Genomic DNA, 22436 nt, shown 5'->3' with positions numbered 1-22436 from the left:
AAAACAGAACGTGATAGTTTGGTAATCCTTTTTGACACAAGCTGTTGTGTGTAAACACAGTTTGTTTGCAAATGATTGCATTCTGTTGTCATTTATGTTTCACACAGGGAATCAGGGTGGTGTTATCCATGTTTCCAGTCGCAGCAGCTTCAGCACAAAGCACTCAGATAAACCCAACCTAGATGAAAAGCAGACCCAGTTAGCAGCTAGCTGCTGAATAAAGTGGCCCACAGATATTTTCCTCTGGATCCTGTTGCAACTAGGACAGAGTTAAAAAGACAGTAAATACTGTACATCCATCAGGTGGCCAGAAATATGACTACAAATAAATGCTGGTGTTGCTTTTTGTCTGTGATCACATAAGTACTGTGGACCTGTTTGTGTTGAGGTCCTCATTAAATATTGTTTACATGAGAATTGTCTTTCAGAGTAGTTCAGAGCTTCAGTGGGGTTAAAATGCAACACTGCGAATGTATTGTGAGTCATTTTATGGCTTCTGAGCTTAAAAATTAGATCATGCTGACTTTTACTAGATGACTTCATAGTCTCTCAGTACACCTTCAGCTGCAGTTGCCTTCATTCTGTTCATCCTTACATCCTTCCTTCATCTACCTTTTAAAAGGCCACATCTATGCCCATGTTTATTTCCAGTCCAGTATGTGTGTGTGTGTGTGTGTGTGTGTGTGTGTGTGTGTGGATGTATAGCGGTCCACTGCGTTATGTATATTGCTGAGCAGACAGGCAGTCAAAGTTCAATGCATCCAGTGTGTGGGTTAAAGGCAGATTATAATGGCGTTGTCCTGGGATAAGCCCTCATTTACCCTGCAAATAGAGTGTGTAAGAGGGGAAAGGAAGGGGTGGGGGAGGGCAGAGAGACTTCCAGAGTCAGTGCACTGAAATGACTCCATCTACTCCATTTAACACACACAAACAAGAGTGGAAGAAAGGAAGAAAGTAAAAGAGAAGCATGGAACGAGCCGACGAGCTGCAGCTCCTCTTTCCCGTCATTTCATCATCGTCTTTATGTGCCTGTTAGCATTACAAAGTTGAAAATTCTGGCAACGCTGCCACTAAAGACAACCAACAAGACAACGAGTCAAAATTTATGGCATCGCCGCATGTTAAATGTAGGAATCCAGTCATGAAAACTGTTGAACTTCTGTCGTACCGGCTGCTACAGCGCAAACACAGCGCAGCGCAAAGATACTGCAACACCGAGATTTAAAACACTTTTCATGCTCTTCCCCACGCCCATCCGCTTTAATTAGAGTGAAGAGAAAGAGATAAAGAATTTAAGAAACTAAAGGTGGGTGAGTGCTCCCCACACGTTGCTTCTTTCTTTGCAAGACAACAGACGGCCTGTCTCGCACTCACCGAGACAGAAGCAAAGAGGAAGAGTTACAGGAAGGAGCAGGTGACTGAGACAGGAAGGAGGATGGAGGGACAGTTACACGAGCAGGAAGAGGCGTACGACAGGAGATGCAAGCGAGGGAAACTGGGTGATACGGAGATAGACGACGTGACTGAGGTACAGATAAAAAAAAGACACATGGAGAGGGAACAGTGAGCAGGAAGAAGCTCTGCAATCTGCTCGTACTCCATAGATGCATTTGCGTGACTTAGCGGGACTACAGCACAATACACTGTACAACACCTCAAACGAATGCCGTGTATCTTCTCCAGCACAGCTATTAATGAAGGAGGCCCATATGTCGCACACATGCTACCCCTGCAAGCTTTAACATGCAACGAATACGCGGTTACCTAACACATTCCTGCTGCGTGTTGTATTTTCTTTACACCATGTAGCAGCAGCAACTAAAAATAAAATGGTTAAATAAAACTGAATATATTTCAGTATCATAAAAATCCAAAGCATGTAGCAAGCTTTGCTTCTTTGTTAGTTTCTTCCGCTTTGGAGTTTTGCATAGATCAAACCAACAATATATGTTAATTAGTGTGTTTTAGAGGTGAACTGCTTCCCCCTGTTTCCAGTCTTTTGCAATGCTAAGCTAACCAGCTAACCTTCTTTGTATTTAGCGTACAGCCATGACAGTGGCCTGGATTTTCTCAGCTGACTCTTAGCAAAGAGGAAATGAGCTTATTTCCCCAAATGTTGAACTATTCCTTTAAAGCAAAACAATGTGCTACAAACTGTAGTTCTCAGAGTTCTGAGACGACGCCGGTTGCATGCGGAGAGCGAGGACACATGTATGATTTCGTAGCTTCTGCTCAGTCCCTTAAACAGCCGGCGCACGACTTTACGAGCATGTATTCTTTCTCGCATGCTCGTATAGAAAATGTGCACGATCAAAAGACAGTTTTCCAGCATTCGCCGTAAAGTAAACTTCCCCTTCATGGCCTCCTCTGACCTGTCCTGTCCTCTCAGTCCTTGTTTTCTTCTTCCCTTCCTTCTCTCACACACTTACATGAGATGATGTGACATACACGCCGCTCGGCTGTTCATGCAGCGTGCCCTAGAGTGCGCTCGTTTCGGGCTGCGTGGCGAGCGGGACTCAAACTCTTCTCCCCTGCTACTTTCATGCACTATGCATTAAACAACACAGCACCCTCCTGTCTCTCTCCCTGCCTGCTACCCACGCCACTGCCTCCGCCTTGCATCTATTTTCCTTTCTTCCCCTTTCTGTCGCTCTCTCTCGCTCTGTGTGACAGTAGTCATGTCAGAGTAAGGCTGGCTGGAGCACTTGCAGCAGTCTGCCTCTTTGATGTGGAGCCCTGCTGAATTAGGCCATCACTCAGTGGTGCTCTGCTGCCTGCCTGCACAGACACACTAGTCACACACACACACGCAAACACAAACAGTACGCTTGCAAGCACACACATGCAAACAAAAACAAATGCATGCTGGTCGGAGAGCATGCACATGCAGAACAAAGAATAAATGCTGGGTGTGCACACACAAGCCATGCAGGTCTCACAATACCTTGAATAATATGCACTAAACACTTCTATCTCTCTCCCTCTCTCTCTAACACACACACACACACACAAACACGCACATTGTGAATTACATTCATATACTGTAAGTCCTCATTTCCTTCTCCGCTTCTCTTTAATAAACATAAATTTGAATTCTTATGAGTGCTTCTCCTCTGAGGCCTCCATACTATAGTACATCAAAGACCGCGCACACACTCATGAACGCACACGCCGGGAAAATGTAGGACATTCAGAGAGAATTTATTCAAGAATACAGAATACAGGAAAGAATTTATTCCCTTTCAATCTGCTCTCTCTATTGCGCTCTTACAATGCGGCCGTGAGAATAGCAGCAAAGCGACTGAGGCAGGGAGCCACATAAAAACAGGCTGGTGACCTGACATTTCATGAAATGAACATGACGTCTTAAAATGGAAAGATATACTCCGCTCACAGGCCGAAATTCAATTCAGTTGCAAAAAGATGAGACGGGAGGAGGTTCAAACTCTGAAGTTCAGTTCTCAAATCATATCTCACAGCCCCGACGGAGGCGATTGTGTTCATAGAAAATGTTGCATTTAACTAAAACCAAAACATTAAAGCTGCTGTGTCATCAGTATTTTCACATCAACGATTGATAAAATAATAATGTGAAAGGTGACAAATCACCCAGCTCTGCCATCCCTCTCATTTCTGCTGAGCTTTTTAGCATTTTTTTTTTAGCTTTCAGCTCATTGTTTCCACTCTCTGGCCCGCTGCTTTACTGTTTTGGTTTAGCAGTGCTGTCAGTGTTGGGCAGCAGAAAAAGCTCACTGCTCGCTAACTGCTCAACTACAAGCAGCAGACAGACAGCGTCAGCAACTAGCTGGTGTCCATAGTGGAGCATTTAGCAGCTAAAGAGGTACATATTTCAGTGTGTCGAGCTGACATTCATCAGGTGGCCAGAGGCACGACTTCAAATACATGACATGTTGCTCTGTGTCTGCTTGATGTGTAAATAAGCCACTTTAACACATGTTTTTCCAGCCCTAAATCAGCACGCCGTATGTTTCTGAGCTCATATACCCTCCTGGATCATTAATAGAGACAAAGTCTTTTCACTTTTCATCATAAGCCACCTTGCTTTCATTTGTCTACTATTTGACGTTAAGAAAAAAGAAATAACCTCAAACATCTCTTCCATGTCCCTTATTAGCATGACTGTCATTAAGTACAGTACAGCAGGTTGAATGATTAAATAAAAAGAGAGAACATGAAAACATGTGCTGTGCACACTACATTTCTCTCTCTCTCTCCCTCTCTCTCTCTCTCCCTCTCCCCCTCACCCTCTCTCTCTGCTCTCTGGTGGCCAGGAACAGCCCTGTGGTCAAACTGGAGACCGGCCAGGGATCTTTCCATCAATTAGTTGATTTTTTTCCCTCGTCTATCTCTGCCTTCAACCCTCTCTCTCTCACTCCATCTTTCTGGTCTTCATTCCATCTCTCTCTCTGTGTGTGTGTGTGTGTCTCATTATTTCCACTGTTGTTGGCTTGCTAGAAGAACGCTTGAGAACATGGCATCCGAATATAGGACACTTAAAGAGCAAAAGCTATTTCTTCAAATGCTGCTCTTAAGTAATCACTCAGAAGATCCTAAAAACCTACTTTATCAGGCGCTTGGAGGCAACTTTTAATATGATGTTTTTGCTTGTTTATGTGGGCGCTGATTGAAGGTGGTGCACCTTTAAACTTGAGTAGATGAATGAGTGAGGAGAGCAGGTGGTGCCGGCGGTTCACATAAGACCACATTTCACACACGCGCGCATTAAATCGCAACACACAGTGGTGCCTCCCTGCACTCCACGTCGCGCACGGCGTGTCATCACTGCATATCAATTACACGGGAAAGTGAAGATCTATTTCTAATTCAATCAGTCAGCGGCGGTGTCACATCCCTCGCTCTCCGGCTTCCTCCCCGCCTCTCCCGCTCTCTCCGCCTCGTTCTCGTCTTTCCCCCTCGCTTCATTCTCACTGATGCGTCTCAGTCATCACGGGGCTGGTGGACGCGGGTGTCAGGCTCGTGTGTACATGTACGCATGTGTGTGCGTGAGAGTGTGTGTGTGTGTGTGTGTGTGCTTCCAACCCTGTGGGAAACAGTTTAAGTTTTAGACTTTTAAAGCGATGGCATTTCTGAGGAGTGAGGTAATCCTGGCCTGACCTTGTTTCCTCAGAGGGCCAGGAGGGTTTTACAGTTAAAGGGGCCCTGTGGGATATTTTCAGAGCGGTGTAGCATTCTTAAATAAATCACTTTCCCTTGTTTATGTGACAAAATGAGACCATGGAGACTGTTTGGAAGCTCTGATTGTGTTTCCTAAAATTAGGATCTTTAAATTTAGGATCATTTTCTTGAAACTGTCACTTCTTAAGCCTGCGTTAATCAGTTTAGCAGCAGTTGGTGACCATTAGTCTAATACTCACTCGTCTTTAAGTTCTGTATTATAAACTACTGAGAAAACTCTCTGGCTCTTTAGCTGCTAAATGTTCATCAGCTCGTTGCTGCGTCTGGCTGTTGCACGGTGCTGGGCAGGTGGCGTGCAGCAGATTTTTAGAGGTTTTTTTCACTGCTAGAAACGATTTTGATGAGAGCAGCGTGACACATAAACGTTGTAAAAGTAAAACAATGAGCCGAATGATGCTAAAGAAGCTCAGTATGGCTAAGGGGAACTGCAATCAGGTGATAACTCCGTCACTAAAAACGCCTTTCAAGCTACGCGTTGTAATGTGAGCAGTTTCTGCTGCAGAGATAGTGTCTTTTCCACCTCAGTGCAGGTCACATCAGTGTTGGACTCAGCTTCCTCCTGTTTTTATCATCAAATTGCCAATACCGCACAAGTGCCATATACATACACACATGGGATCACATGATCGATAGCAAAATGACTAGAATTACCAGGATATCGGCAGATTATCAAAACCAGACCCACAGTGCGCCAAAACACACAAATATGAGCATCAATCACTGGGACAAACTATTAGAACTGCAGTATTGACATGCAGCCGCAGCATAATAATTCAGTCAGAGATGCTTATGTCGAGGCACTAACCACTTATAGCATACGGTTCCATCACTTTGATGGAAAAAGGGTCTGGGGTTTGAGGAAGCTCTCAAAGAACTCAATTTTAGTAAATAACACCAAAGCACCTTAGGAGGAGGGTGTGGTGGTGGCATGAGTGTATCAGCAGAGTAAGTGTAAGAAGCTGCAAAACACCTGTCTACCTACAGCTAATATGATATCACACCGAATATGATTGGAGGTTATTAGTCAGCTGACAAGCTATTGCTTGTGAAGCATGAATGAAACTGATTGTATTTGTGTGTCCGTCAGAACGTAAGGAGCCATATACGCTTTACGCTATAGGTTTGTGAACGTGTTTGTCACTTTGCTTGCCAGCTGCTCGGCCCACATTAGGGAACGCCTGCCTCTGTGCTGGGCACCCTGCGCGTCTAATGGCTTCATGAATATATTTGTTATTCTAAGCAGAAACATTATGTAATGAGGGCTGACAGAAATGCGCAGATGGTTATCGAGCCTCAGCTAATCATTAGAGCCATTCTCCCAAAATGAGCTCAACCAGCATCTTATGTCTGGATACAGTGTACAAACAGTGTGTTTAAATGAGAAAAACAGAAATGTCAATCAGGCCTAAAAAGGCCACGATGTAGCAGAGCTACAGAGGACTCTCAATTGTGTGATATTGTGGCTTCCTCTTGAGAATATTCTATCTGATGGAAACATACACTGGTTTGCATTTTCCTGGACTGACACTGCAGAAATGTGTTAAATTGTGCATTACATTGAAATGGAAACCTTCTCTCTCCGTCTGTCTCTCGCTCCCTCAGATCATAACCACTTGAACAACGCAGCCTTGTCTCCCCTGGGTCCGGCCATGGCCTTGTCTCACCCTCATAACAACCTGGGAATTGGCTTCAACAAGTACACCTCGCTCAAGGCCGTAGGTGAGTGGGATTACACACACACACACACACACAGACACAGTCATACTGACAGCATAGAGACACACAACTTTACAGCTACATGTATGCATGTTCAAACATTTAATAATGGATGAAACTAGTGATGTGAATGTTAACGAGACAGACACAGCACACATGCTTAATGTACAGAGGTCAGTGAGGCCTGCTGCTGTGCGGTATAGACAAACATGAATCGGGATGATGAAAAATACTGAATGTTGCCGTATTGATGCACACACTGAGTGGGAAAGTGCTTAAAGGAGCACAAGCACCCATTAGGATAATGAAATAGTTATGAGTCTGACTCTCATCCAATCACAAGAGCCATGTTTGAGTGCTGCCACTCACGGGAAACGCAACCTTTCAACAACGTTTGTGCCACGACTGTGAATGTGTTGCTGGGATCTAATATTAAAAAGAAAATACAGTTTTTGAGAAAGTGAGGCAGAATGATGCCGTCTATCACCATGATGCATAAAACAATGCTGCAACTCAAAATGGACCGCGACAGGGGCAGACTGGAGTTTGATGCATACATGAACGAACCTGTTCTTTGCTGATTTGGCGGAAAAAGCTCTTAGTGAAGCTCTTCTTTGTGAACAGCATGAATACTAGGCTGGAATCAAGCCAATGTAAACTCTAATTCTGTTCTCTGTAGCTAAATATCACAATGTTAATGAATTGGTGTATAGACACTCCAGGGAATATCAAACTGGTGTTGGCTTGTTTGAATAATATATAAGATAATAAGACCTGCAGTGTCTCTCCTTCACACATTGCGGGTGAAGCAGCCCGTCACTGAAGGAGCTGTCAGGTTTGCTGTGCTGTTGGTTTCCCCTGCATTGATCTGGAGGCGGTTCCACCGGCACCAGTCCAACAATCCGTGGGTCAGTTCTCTGTGGTCTGCGTCGACCCCATCTGTGATGAAGCCGACGACTGCAGAGTCTGCACGTGTACAGCGTGGAGGGTGAAGAGGAAGGAAGCCAGGACTGTTCCTTGTGGGACTCCCGTGCGGACAACCATGTTGGACTCACAGTCCTGTATCCTCACATACTGTGGTTGGCTGATGAGGCAGTCCATGATCCGTGCTGTGAGGTGGTGGTCCACCCCGTGCTTGTCCTTCAGAAGCTTGGTCTGTATGGTATTGAACACACAGGGGCTGCAGACGATGGGGGCTGCCGCATGGAGGACTGGACAAAGAGGAGGGCAGATAACTGATCAGATCCAGATCATTCACCAACTTTTGGTGCCCCACAGGCTGAGAGTTGGATTTTTCCCTGTTCCTTCCTGCAGCCTGCAGGTAACACTGGGTTTCTCCCCAGGTAGAACCGCCATGTAACAGAGTGTTATCATGGCTGCACTCCCGGGACACCATTATAAGCATTGTGAAAACCACTACAAAGACCAGCACAAACTTTTCAGTTCAGTGTCCATAGTACGGGGACAAATTAAAAAAGTAATTGCACATATAAAACAAACTAAACAAACAAACTAAGTTAAGGAAATGCTCAATAACAAGTAAAGCTTCTGTAACAGGCTGCCACTCATGCTGCGCCATCTTGTTTGTGTGTCTCTCTTTTTTTAAGTCTAACTTTTTTTCCCTTTTCCTAAATAATTTTTCAGTCAAAGAAATACCAGTCAAGCTATTCATTTGAAGCTTGGCTTTTATCTGTTTCTGTAAATGAACTCTTTTAGAAGAGCAGAAGCCTTGTTGAATTTATACCAAGGCACAGTGAGGCTGTTCTGACCAAACACCTGTGTTGTTCTTTCCCTTTAATTCGGTCCATCAGTTAGAATCATACATAACGTCCTGTTATGACAGGCATTAGGATCATTGCTGGCTCACAGTCATGAAAAGAACATTGTCTGTTGTTTGTTATGTGCGGGTTCGTCATCTGCCTAAAGCTCAGCTGCAATAATGCTGACAGTTATTGACAGGTTGCCTTTCTGTTAATAGTAACCATGAATCAGCTGTGGAAAAAAGTTACGACGATGGCATAAATTCACTGCTGCTGATGGTGACGTAACTCATAACGGGCTGGTAACTCAACTTGTTCACAATTTAAAACAAGGGATGAAACACAGACTCACACACACACAAACACACAGAATGAGTTAGGCGTTGGTGGGTGGAGAGTGACAGTAGTTTGGACAGCAGTAGTTTGAAGCGACTGGTTCAGGCCTCAAGCTTGTCCTCTGGCCTCTCTCTCTCTTTCTCAGACACAGAAACACACTCAGACTAAGAAAATAGACAAACACGTCCAAGCCACCACACACACACACACACACACACACACACACACACACACAGTATACTTTTTCCTTCTGCACAGGCGTAAAAATGTACATAGGACCCAGTCACACACACACACATACCATCTATCATCTGATCACTGCAGACAGACAAGGACACAGTGACAATGATGAGCAGCGACAGCTTGACACATGTACATGCAGTGTTCATTGACACAATATGCAAAGATAGACAGGGCTGCCCATCGTAGCTGCGGAGTTTCAGACACATAATGTGAAGAGCATCCAAAGGGACATCCAGAGTTTTTAAGTTCCAAGCCATAATGGCCGCTTGTTAAGCCCATACTTTTAGTGATTCATCGAGAGCTGAAGTGTAACTCAGTGAGGCCATTGTTGGGCTACAGTAGAGCTCTAGTATGACACACAATAGAAGACTTGTGAAAACTCTAGTGATGCAATTTGAGACTTTACGCAACAACGGTTGAAGGGACAGCTACAGCATTTGATGGCGTCCATGCTTCACGGAGCGGCGGTCAGTCGCTCTCACGTTACACACTACGCAGCCAACACCTCCTCCAGTCGTCGCTCCCCCATCGTCCGTTCACAGGAAAGAGAAAATCTCGTCTCGTTATTCTGCTCAGTGAGTGAGAAACAAAGGCGGCTCGCAGCCAACCACTCAGCGACGAGCGTCAGTCATCGGCCACGTTCCGCCGAAAACCAGCTCCGAACAGCAAATCCCTCACACGCTGAGGTGCACCGCTCATTCCTCCCCTCTCTCTCAACGTCCGGGTGTTCAGCCACTGTGTCACGACACGCACAATGTAAACATTTCACTGCAATATGCATCAAACATGAATGTTAAAATTGATGTATTTCTTTTAGCAGCACTCTTCTAAGTGTGAAAAAAAGGACTAGTCAAGGGCTTAAGGGCTAAAGGGGGGACATGTCCCACTTTCCAAAATCCTGTTTTTGTCCCTTCACTTTTTTAGTTTCCAATTAATTTTCTCTCTAAAATCTTTCTTAACAGCGTCCTCTGATATTCCAGTGGAAAAAAACGGGCTGATCGTCACGTTGATACACTCAGCAGTAAGCTTAACCAGCAGCTACAGCAAGAGCTTGGGGGAGTGTTTTTGCCCCGAGCTTTGGCCACACACAGTCTGCCCTATTTGCTTGCTGGTGGTTGTTGGGGCATGCTTACAGACTGCAGACACCAGGCTGAAATAAGCCCTGAGCTACATCCTCTGCATCGCTCTGAGTGAAAATGATAATGATTTAGTCACATTGCTATTTATTACCTATTATCTTTTATGCACTCACAAAGGGAGACACATAAACGTACACACAGTCCAATCATATTTTCACACATGCTTATCAGCTCTCTCGCTGGGCAATAAACAAGCCACCGGGTCCGGAGATCCTGGCTGCGCGGACAAAGTCATGGCTAGGACACACAACAGTTTGGATGGGATAGCCGAGCGTTTGCCAGGTGTAGCAGCAGGTATCTGGACCAAGCTTTGAAATCTTTCTATATACGCTGGAACTAAATGCAGCGGTTCACAACTTGGTTTGTTTTCTAAAACATCTCGTGCAAAGCAAGACAAAAGAGGTACAAACAGAGAAAGGGAAGCACAAAACGAATAACGGACAGAAGAGAGGGAGGGTGCATCAGGTCAAAGAGGTCGGGACTCTGTGACAGCGAACCTGTGCCAGGTGTAGCAGCAGGACCCTGGCACAAGCAGCTCTGATATATCTATCTTAATTAAAGGAGGACAGGTGGACTGGCAGTGAGAAGAAGGGGGATAAAGATGCTAAAGGTTATAGAGTGAGAAAGTGAGAGGACAGAGACAGAAAGAACAAGCAGAATGTCAGAGCAAGACGAGGGAGAGATAAACTGGGTAGGAAGCATTTAGAAATATTACCAAGTGCTTTATGTGTGATCCATCGAGCTCAGCACAGGTGAGCTTCCAGGGAGTGTCAGGTTTCAAGGAAAGAGAAAAGACGACATGAGACAGGAGGTGGAGGGATGTTCTCCAAGAGGGTGTGAGAGACTGTTTGCCAGGACACTAGGACTCCAAGTTCTGGGCCAAGACTGCCTGAAGTCTTTAATTAAAGTCTAATGATCCAACAGCCTGAGCACTATTTGAAGACACTGTAGAAAAATGGTTTAAATGCATATTTTGATCTTTATACTGCAAGGTGATGAAAGACAGCATTTAAAAAGAGCCTTTTTTAATACCTTTTTAGAGTTAAGTCAGCATCTTAACGAACACAATGCATTGATTGTCATTTGTTTGTTTTTTGTCGAGGAACTGACATGGAAACAAGGTCAGTAGACGCACAAACGATGATGATGAGGCTCACATGCTTTAGGGGAAAAAAAAAACACCTCTAGACTCACTTTGGCTGTGTGGTTGGTAGCATGACCTTCAGGTCACGTAATGGGTGAAATAAGTTTTGGTATATTTTTATGACTGCGTGTGCTGGAGTGAGCTCAGATTCCCCAAAAGATGACTTTGAAGATGAAGGAGCCACTGGTTCAAAGTTTTATTTTATGTTTGGCACTTCAGGATAGGGTTTCTTTACCAGCAATGATCAGTGGAGTACCTGTGCAGACTAATGAGGAAAAGATTCTGCACTAGTATTTTTATTATTAGTTGAAACCGTCTGACTTGAAATGATTGTACAGGAACAAGTGAGCTTGTTTGTCTTGGAAGATGTGATGTGCTGCTGCAGGGAATTTGCCTGTTAGCAGCTTCTTTGTTTGAATAACCTCCTAAACTCTGTTGGACCTTCCTGAGGTTCCACACTTTAAAGATGTTTGTGCGGCCAAGCATTGCTCAGAACCCGTAGAACACTATTTCAGATTCTGATGGCGATCCCAAAGTTTAGCATCAGATGTGTCAGTCTGAATTATTTGTGAATATTGCAATTTGAGGCAGAGGTGCAGCTCTGAGAACATGGCATCTGGGGCTTTAAATATTTTATTCAGTGTAAGACATCATATAGCTTCAAGCTGTTACAGAACACACTGTCATGGAAAAAATGGGGGTAAGAGGAGAATAAGAATTCTGATGACCATATGTACTGTATCTGAGGTGGCCTGTGTGTTGTACACAGCTACTTAGTAAAGTCAGAAAGGGGCACCTTCAAGCCAAGCGAAGTTCTGAAATTGGCATACAGAAAATACTTATGTGTTAAGTCAAAATATGGTCTAAACTTACATATAGCATTAAATGTATTATATGTAAATGATGGGCCACTTGCCAACAGAAACATCAGAACATGTAAATTATTTGCTAAATAATTGTGTTTTAGGTCTTAGGTCATTGTGGTGTGTGTTAATATGCGTTGCACTGAGCAGGTTCTCTCGGAATAACTGCTCTAACATAATGAAATGGCATTAAAAATAGAGCAAATAGAATACAGTGAGTTGTCAAACTCTGTTACCCTTTGGAGGACCCAGCTTATGCAGTTATAATGTGGTGGCCCAGATTGGGCCCACAGGCCTTGCTTTAGGCTGCTGCTGGATAGAGAGCAGAAGCTGATGTTGTTGAAAAGTACGAAATAAATGAAATACAGATGGAAAGAACGGAAAACAGAGAGAGAGAGAGAACGAGCAGATGGAGAGTCTGTGAAATGGAGAGGAAGGCACATAATCCAGTCACAGAGGACCCTGCTGTCAGGTGCTCCTGCTGGCTACATGTGTGGAAACACTCAAATGGGCAGCAACTGCAGTTGTTGTGGGGAGGAAGAGTGTGTTTAATTCATTGTTTCTGTGCCGTCCCAGATTTTCCCGCCATGTCCAGAGATTTGAACCAATTTTCTCTGGAATCAGCTTCAGCTGCAGTGTACAACACCAAAAAGAGAGATGCGGTGTCCGCAATCAACACGAGGCAGTTCCTGCAAAAACGGCGCAGAACACATCTATGCACATACGCATTGTTAAAACCCGGGGCTTGTACAGCACTCTGCATATTAAACCTGCAGCCTGTCTATCTGTGGCAATACTGCTGACGTCCGGTGAGCGTCTTCACGGCTTCGTGGCGAACAGGCAGCTGCTAAAAGCTGCCAAAACCTTGTGATGCACTTTACTGCAAAGATGCGTGCGAATCAAGGGGCTTAGTCCCCTTTTGGATGTGCAGAGAATGTATGGAAATGTGTTCTTTGTTGCCCGGTGCCCGGCACACATGCAGCTGTGCACACATAACACATACAGGAATATATGAATCCACTGACACAAAGTGCACACAGACGCACAAATACACACTAATCCTCAACACGTTCATCCTTATCTTCAAAGCAGTTTCTCTATTCATTCTCTTCAGTCTTAGTCATCAATATTGTGACACAATAATCAGTGCTTTATAGAGCACAAAAAAGCCTCCTAAATCTCTGTTTTGTGGACAATTAAAGTGAATCATTAAAGTGTCTTTATCTTTTCCTCCTCTTCTTCATTCTGTGTGAAACGTTGACCAATTATGGCACAAAAGCTCTTCTCAGTTCAAAGAGTGACTGAACAGCAGGCTGGAAAGCAGCGTTCGTTTGGCTGTGGTCAGAGGTGTGCTGCTCAGTCGGACCACACCCAACAGTGATGTCACAGTGTACTGACGTAGCTGCGGGAAGGTGTAGTAAAACCACCACACGAGCTTTAGCTGCCAGATGGTTGCCCTTCATAAGACTGAACTCAAGGTTCCAGTTGGTTTCCTCGGGTGTGCAGCTTGGTGCTTTTTCTTCCATTGCTCACTGCAATATTTAAAACTGATCCCATGACCTCGTCTAAACTTTGCGACCGAGCAGCACTAACCTTGTGACCAGTGTTGGTGTTTTGACAGTATCTACAAATACAACAAATTTACTTTTCAGATCATATAACGCACTAACAATTAATTAAGTGTGAATGGGCCCATTACTCGTTACTTTTGACTTGTGTGAAATCAGTGGACAGCTGCAGACAAACAGCCGATTCCCCAGATTTTCTGTTTGATGATCTTTCATCACTCGACCTTATGATGGCGTAAGAGAGTTCAAGCAACGTGAACTTGCTTTTATTAAGGTGATTTTCCCATTTTTATTCAAAACTGAAGAAACTATAAACTACTGTAGCAAAGGTCAGTTAACATGTAGCATAGCCTAACATGGATCTTCTATCAAATCTTACTGTCTAACCATGACTATACAAGTGTATCTAACAGGTAGGAATACCAGTTGTTGCTGCCCTCTGTTGTTTAGGAGTGTTAACAACTCTTAACACTCCAGTTATAATGGGTTCAAGTTTAGATAAACTGTACTGCACCAACACTAAAATAATATGTGTGCATTAATGAGAGAATTGAAGCAGATATTTAAAGGTAATGCAAAAGTTACTTTCCCTAGTAACTTATTATTGTTATATACAGTAATTGGAAAAGTAATTAATTAGTAAATACTGCCCATGACAAATAAGCTGCAGCTCCTTTGGCTGCTTCCCAAAAAAAGCCAACTGAAAGCTTTTAATGTGAAGCAGCAGCAGTAGGATGTTTTAAATAAATGATAAATACATTTAATGGCTGTAGCAGAAAAATGCTGATTATCATATTCTCAAAATCAAGGTTTTATTTCATGAAAATTTTAAGGACTATAACTTTAAAGACTCCAGCAAAATTCTATGGCGCCATGTAAATTCATGGGATGCTAAATAAAATGCCCTCTTGCACCATCTTTTCGGTTTGCATTTAGATCTGTGTAAGGTCCTCGACCTCGGTCCTGGCATTGGAAATAGTTCAAAACATTTAGCATCTTACATTAATAAACCAGTTGTTGCATCAGTAAACCAATATTTAAACTGTAAACAACTATTAAAATGGTTGTAGTGACACCGGTTGTAGAGAAAAGCAGGGTTTTATTTAAATCTTTGGAGCAGCTTGGAGAATTGAAGTGAGGGAGTGGATGATTAACGGTGACTTCCTCAACAGATGCGTTTGAGGCGCCCTGGAGTTACACAGTGGACCCACGTTTGAAGCTTTCAATAAGCAATTAGTCGACTGTGATAGCACCGGACAGTTTCCTGACACGTGTGAGTGTGAGACAGCTCCTTCAGGTGTTTTCTGAAAATATAAATATGAGAAAATGTTCTCAGTTGCCTTGGCTAGAATAAATGATTAGAAATTAATGGAGAGAAAGATTAAAGGGAGAGAGGAAAAAACAGGGCTCAGCCTCTCTGCATTTCTCACAACTACAGTAGATAAAGTCTGCAGTCTGCTTCCTGTTTGCCGCTCAATATTGTCCAAAGGCTCTCCTTGCAAACAGATAATCATGCATATGCAAGGAAACCAATCGTGCATGTTAGTCGGTGAGGCTCCTGAAACGGCAAGCACAAAGCTCAGAGCTCGAGCAGTCCAGTGGTCCAAATATACAGCACCCCAAATACGCTTTGAGATGATGCATTTTCTGAGTCGCATTAATGTTTCACAAGACCTTGAATTTCCTGTGAACCCAGTGTGTGCCTCTCTCTGTCACACACGCATGCATTAACGCCCACTAATGGTCGGCAACATTCATTACAGCGAATGAAATTCAACCGGTCGTACGTCCTCTGAGCAGGCTGTTGACACAATCTTATTGTGACGTCCCTGTTTGGAGTGTAATCACGATAAGATCAAACACACAAACAGATAAAGAACAAAGACAAATGTGTTTGCCTTAACATGCAGTACAAGCTGATAGCAGCTGCCTCCTGTTATGTTAAGATGAAGACAGATGCTGAACGATACCAGTGGAAGAGTCGTTCATGACGATAAGGGCAACAGAATGAGGGAGAAAGACAACAAAATATCTTTTTCTCAGCCTCTTATTTCTCTCCAGGAAAAAAAAAGGACCAATAAAACGGGGCTAAGCAACAACAAGGTTGTTAGTGTCTTTAGGGCAGCGTGTGTGTGTGTGTGTGTGTGTGTGTGTGTGTGTGTGTGTGATGGGGGGTGTAGCGGTGATGACCGAACAGCAGAGTCGACTTCCACTCAGGGAACTCGCCCTAATCTGACTCGACACGCTGAACCCACTCTATTTTTACTCCCTACAAATCTCCCGCTTTGCCCGACACTCACTCATCCTGCTTTTTCCCTTCATACGTGGGTTATTTTCCTGACCCCCCTCCCTCTGTTTGTTTCTCTCTGGTGCTGTTGGTATTTTTAACTCCATGGTCAGACAGTTCAAAGCTGTAATACATAAATATTGTACTAACACTCACATCTTCATGGACACACACATGCTGCACACCCTGCAGGATTCGTCGTCTTTGCCTTGGCTTAGTTTTTATGTGCTCACCTGACAGATATGACAGATTTGTCTGGAATGTGAGTGTGCGTACGTAGATATGCCACATGTGTAGTGATGTGATGCATCTGTGTAAATTCAGGGTCAGAATGGAGCTTCTCCATTGGCTCTTTTGTCATTGCTGAGTCAAACTAACCTTCTCGAATCTTCAATTTAACCATGTCTCTGCCTTTGTTTCCGTCTCTCATCCAGACACCGCTGCAAGAGACTACTACAAGAGCTACCCAATGGTAGATTACACCCACCGCCAGTCCCCTCCCACTTTCCAGCCAATCAACTTCCACCCCAAGGACAAGCCCTTCCTCCCGCCGCCCGACATCCACGCGCCACTGGCCATCACCATCAACGCCTCCCAGATCCCCAAGCCTAAGATCTCCAAGACCAACACCCACCCGCTCACGTCCAGCTCGGCCTTCAAAGCCTGGGACCCCAGTAAGAGCCACATCCAGCACCCGGTGGCCTCCCACATGGGCCTCCAGGGGCAGCCGCACCACCCCATCCAGCAGCAGCAGCACCAGCCGCTGCACCAGCAGAACAGCCGGCGCCAGGCCTACTCCAACAAGAGGCAGTTCAGCATCGAGACGCTGCCCGAGCTCTTCTCACAGCCGCTCGGCTACGGCCACTCGCCGCACATGCACCCGAAGCACAAGGGACTGCCCACCAACAGCAAGACAGAGGTCACTGTGTGAACATGGGGGTGAGCGGTTGAACACACAGAAGAGGAAACCAAGTGGAGTTGCAAGCAACTTTAAAGGAAATGCTCAGATATCTTTTATATCCACAGCCGTGACGGCGAGAGCGGAGCAAGCAAATATCGTGTATAATCTGAATTTTTTTAACTCTCATCATTGTTGACAACAGTAATAATAATGTGAGTGATATTTCTGTACTTTTAAGACCACTGGATCAAAACAGCAGCAGCAGAGAAGCTGTGAAGGTGGTGGATTGGCAGGTGTCGGCTGTGACTCTTTGAACCCGGCGGCTCTTCTAAATAATTGAGTGGCCTCTCAGTGTGTTGGCACAGCTCTCTCCTCCTTCTCCTCTCGACCCCCTCACACCTCACTCTGCACCGCTCTGTGGAAGCGCACCACCAGGCGCAAATGCCCCCAAAAATCCCACACACTAACCCACAAACCACCCCGGACGGACTCTACCCGCTTTTTCGGAGACTGTCAAAGAGGCTGGTTGGGGAGTGCTTCCCCTAAGACTTTGGCTCCCCATCAGCAGAAACAATGCCATTGTGTTGTCAGCTCCCATTGCCCTCTGGCCCCTCCGGAGAGTGAGATATCAGCCTGGCAATTCATACCAGGGAGGAGGGTGGTGGTGGGGGAGAGGGGGTTGGTTATTCATCTCATTCCAGGGGCAAATGAGATGAGAAGGATCACACACACACACACACACACACACACACACTACACACTTGTCAAAAACTACAGAAGGTTCCCAGCAGTGTCAGAGACCACAGGCACCCCCCTCCCAACTGACACACAAACAGACGCACTCATCCTCAGAAACTGGGGAAGTGAAATAGCGAGCTCTCTTGTCGGCATTTGTAACGGTTTGTTGAGCTGCTCGTTTCAGTCACCGTCTTCTGTGTTGCTGTTTACCTCTAAAGAAAACCTGGCATGTGTGGCGATGCCGAGAAAAACAGCAAAAGAGTCCGTGTAACCAGAAAGGTCATTACAAGGTCACTGCCCCGAAGGCGTTTCTCTCATATCGGTGCAGGCATTTGGTCGTACCAGGACATGAAATGATTTGATATACTGCATGCACGTCCTCTGGGATCCACTTCATAAGACGTGATTTCATTATCAAACACTAATGACCGACATCATTGAGTGTTTCTCGGTGTGGGGAGAAAAAGCACCGATGCATTCCAGGAACACCTTTTCCCAGCATGGCCATTCCTGCATGCGTTCACTGCTGCAATGTTAACACAATACGAGACTGAAACCACTCGCCAGCGCTTTGCGATTTGACTTCGCTTCCTGTAGATGAAGTGCTTTAGCATCCACAGAGGAATGACTGCTCGCATTTAAACAAAATCCATGTAGTTCCTGCTTTGAATGCATTCAGACACTGTGAACACACTTTTGTTTGGCATGAAAACGGTCAAAACTCGTTTGCATTACTAAGTTACGTGTTGTGATTGCTTTTTTCGGGAATGTAAGGTTGCAATTTAAGTCATGACATTACAATGACCAATATCAGTATTGCTCCATTACTTTGACAATTTGGGAGCTGACTTTCTCTTAAAGGGAGTTTAATGGAGGGTTGATATCAGTTCTGCTGCGGGAGCTGCCAAAAGAGAAGAACCGTACCTCTCACTGACTTTTGGCAACTCTAAGTTGTCTTATTTAAATGCTGCCTCTTGCTAACATTAGCCACTGGTAAGCCCACCAAAATCTGGTATATTCAACCTGATGTATTGCCTGATAGAGTAGTGACCACAGGAACATAACCAGTTTCCTGAGGTACGATGTCTTTCTGGACAGTATTTTTCATCTTCCTTATCTGTGTCTGGTTCCAATTAATACGGTCATCCATCAAAGTGAAACGACTCGCAGTTACCCTCCTAATAGTCAGGATAATCCATCATTGCATTTAGCTTTTTGAGCTTCCTTAGATGACAGTTTAGCTGGTTAGGTGAGCTATCAAGTCGCCCCTAAATGATTCAAGTCAAAATCATGTTTGTCTGGAAAGCTGTAGGAGGCTTGCACAGCTAACACTGATATACGCTGTTTTATACAGTGAAGATGGTGAGTGCAAAGTTAGCACGACCGAGCTTCACAACAGCCATGTTCATGGGGAATACACCAGGTTCAAATATACCGGAATGTCACTTAAAGGCACCTTTGACACAGCTGGGCTGGGTGACAAAAGTGACGAGCAATGCAACTTTTTTGAGTAATATACAACATTTGTTGATGGCTTCAGTCTAGAAGCTCAGTATTACCTTTAAAAGATCTCCACGCCACATGCTCTCACCTTCTCCTCCACAGCACAGAACAGTCCAGCAGCCAATCTGATCGAATTCACTTTCATTTGTCATCACGAGGACGGCAGCTACGCCGCAGTGCATATGCCCGACACATGGTATAGCACATCAGACAGGTGGTGGAACCTAATCAAACAGCAGCGTTTACCAGAGTCACACACTATTTAGCACTTTATCTCACTCCCTCTCTCTTCCTGTCGCTCCCCTTCTCTTTTTCTGCTCCCTAGCAGACTGTCATCTTCCCCCCTCCGACCTCCCTCTGCGCATCCGAGTCCATGGAAGGGCTGAGCGATGATTACCAAGCGCTTGTCTGGTGTTTGGTACCCAGTGCTCCAAGCTGTTGTGAACCATGATATCCTCTTAGCATGTGTGTGTGTGTGTGTGTGTGTGGGGAGAGAACTATAATTAATAACAGAGCGGGGCAGACTCCAGATTTACTCCCTGATACACTCACAAACACACACAAACTAGCATCCACACACAGAGGCGAGGACGTGTATGATCAGATGCTTTGCAACATATTCCTCACATCTGGAGATTTGCAGGCGATTTTATGTAAAAGCGATCTTAATTTCTGGACTCCGTGGATTTTTCTTCCGAGCAAGAGATGTCATTCAGCCAAACTCCCCAATTTGCATCTCAATTTTATGGAGCTGCGAGTGTACACAAATAAAACGAGCGGCGGAGTAAAACTTTAACGAGAGAGAATAAATTAGCAATATAATGCTTGTTTGTAATGCTGCAGTGGTTTCTCTACTTTACCTCTCCAAGATGTGGAAAACCTGTGAGGCGAGCTGTTGGAGCGGCGCTCGAAGCTGCTGGCATGCTTTTGTAATAAGGGATCAGCAGAGAACGGGGATCATGAATACAAAAGCATCGGCGGGATATGCATGGTGTGAATATGCATCAAACACATCTGCGCTTACGCTCTCGCCAGCGCTGCACGGTATGTAATGTACCGTGTTCCAGCAGGTTTCTTCTTCCACGGCTCCCCTGTCTCTTTGACTTTTATTCCCACGAGGTGCCACGCTTTAAGTGGGTCACTTCATAAGAGAAAAGTTTTCTGGCCTCTAAAAGCCCTACCAAAATATTCTGTGGGGTCTGTCCTTAATCACTCGGAATGCATTAGAGGTTGAGAACAAACGAGGAATGACAGCGAGTAAACAAGCAATATGCGTCAGTAAAGCAATAAGCGCCCAACCGTCCTCACCCTCTCCTTATCTCAGTCTGTCTGCCTATCTGTAGCCCTCCTCTGAGTTTAGGGGTGGGTGCTAATGAGGGTGCGGGTGTTAAAACCAAAGGGAGGGCCGAGCAAACGAATTGGCTCTGCAGAGGGTTTGGGAGCAGATGAAGGAGATGAGACAGGAAAAGGAAATGGGGTTGCATGGACACAGCTGATATGGCGATGGTTGTTTTTCATTCCGCTTTGCCTGGGTCCTTTAAAAACAGTCATTCTGGGTTTTATCTCTATGATGTACTCAAACGACCAGCTTTCCAAAGCTCTGTGTGACTGTAGCTGAAAGGGGAAGCTGGTCTTTACTCTGAATCGCACAATTTCAACATTGTTATTGTCACGGTCGGGTTTTGGGAGGAGCAGGACCAACTCGTACCCCTGGTCAAACACAAAGGCAACACTGGCGCCAGGATTTACACTTAGAGAGTGGCGTCTACAGTAAGTCCTCCGGGACAAACAGAGCCTGAGGACAGGCTACCAGCAAACCTAACAAGACTGACAACTTCTTCTCAACTTTCCGCAGACTCTGTCGGCTGGCATGGCTCAAAACGATTGGCTCACAGAGTTTAAACGAGCGCCGTGAATGGCTGACTCTTGAATATCTTGTTGCTCTTTCGGAGATCCGCATCAGAGGTGCCACAATCACAAGACACAATCCCACCGATCTGCTGGAAAAGAAAAAGACTTTTTAGCGTTCATTTCGCTGCGGTCGGGCATCCTGGATCTGTGCATTTTTCCATCAGTGTTGGATGGACTTGGCCCCCTTCAGGCCAAGGCCCGCCTGAAAAAAACAGTCGCCAAAGCAGAATGAATTAGGCTGAAAACGCCTCTGTTGAGCCGCAGTTTTGCCTCCATTGTGGACAATGTAAAACATGCACAAGCATACATGCACAGACACACAAAACAAGTCACAAGAGCCACAGAGCCGAAACGCTAATTATATCTTCCGTACAGCGTCCACGAGTTCGTGGTACGAAACAGGACCAAAAGCCTCGAATCGGGAGAAACTGAGTACACCTAACTGATGCTCAAACATCCCAAACAGTGAGAATGCTGAGACTGTTTCGGATCATCAGCTTAGAGTGCATTTACTCAATCTCTCCTGATCAATGACAGACTATGGCGTCACTCGCTCGTCTCAGAGCTAACTGACTGTTGTTTGTAAAACTTCCTCTCTATAAAAGAAACAATGCAAGTATTCTACCGCAGGTTATCTGAATGCAACCTGGTAGACATACTTGGGCTCCATGGTCCCTAGCAATATATAGATTATGGTGTATGGTTCAATTGTTTCTTTGTTTTCTGTCGGTTTGTTTTTTGTACTGTGTTTTTCTAGGATTAAGCTCCTGTCAAAAACAAACAAAAAAAAAGTTAATTTGACCAATGGAAAGTGCTTCCAGACTTTAGACTCATGGCTGCGCACCCTTCAGCCCGCCCCCCCCACTCACCTTCCTTTGCCACCAGAGGATGTCAAATGTTTGCGGCTTGTGATCTTTTGAGTTACATTGTACGGTATATACATGCACTCATGTATTTAATGTTAAAAGATATTGCATTGTATCCAAGTGCTTTGCCAACACATTAGCTGAACGGCGAAAGGGAGATTCAGTGATTTCTTGTACAGCTTTTGCATCTGCAAAAAATGAAAAAAAAAAAAAAAAATCATGCGTTGTTTCATGATAATTTGTA

At 44.8% G+C, this 22436-nt stretch overlaps 1 protein-coding gene across 1 annotated transcript in view; it reads left to right on the top strand.

Moving 5' to 3' along the window:
* LOC121620436 (protein shisa-8-like) overlaps positions 1–17204 on the top strand; it is an 87884-nt gene extending 70680 nt beyond the window's left edge. Inside the window, exons 4-5 of the mRNA XM_041956475.1 lie at positions 6820–6936; positions 16708–17204. Of these exons, the coding sequence (XP_041812409.1) occupies positions 6820–6936; positions 16708–17204 (614 nt within the window). The remainder of the gene's footprint in view (positions 1–6819; positions 6937–16707) is intronic.
* The last annotated feature ends 5232 nt before the right edge of the window (positions 17205–22436 follow it).

Source organism: Chelmon rostratus, chromosome 17 (assembly GCF_017976325.1).
Source record: "Chelmon rostratus isolate fCheRos1 chromosome 17, fCheRos1.pri, whole genome shotgun sequence".
In the NCBI taxonomy this organism is placed as follows: Eukaryota; Metazoa; Chordata; class Actinopteri; order Chaetodontiformes; family Chaetodontidae; genus Chelmon; species Chelmon rostratus.
This window is presented reverse-complemented; position numbering and strand designations above follow the sequence as displayed.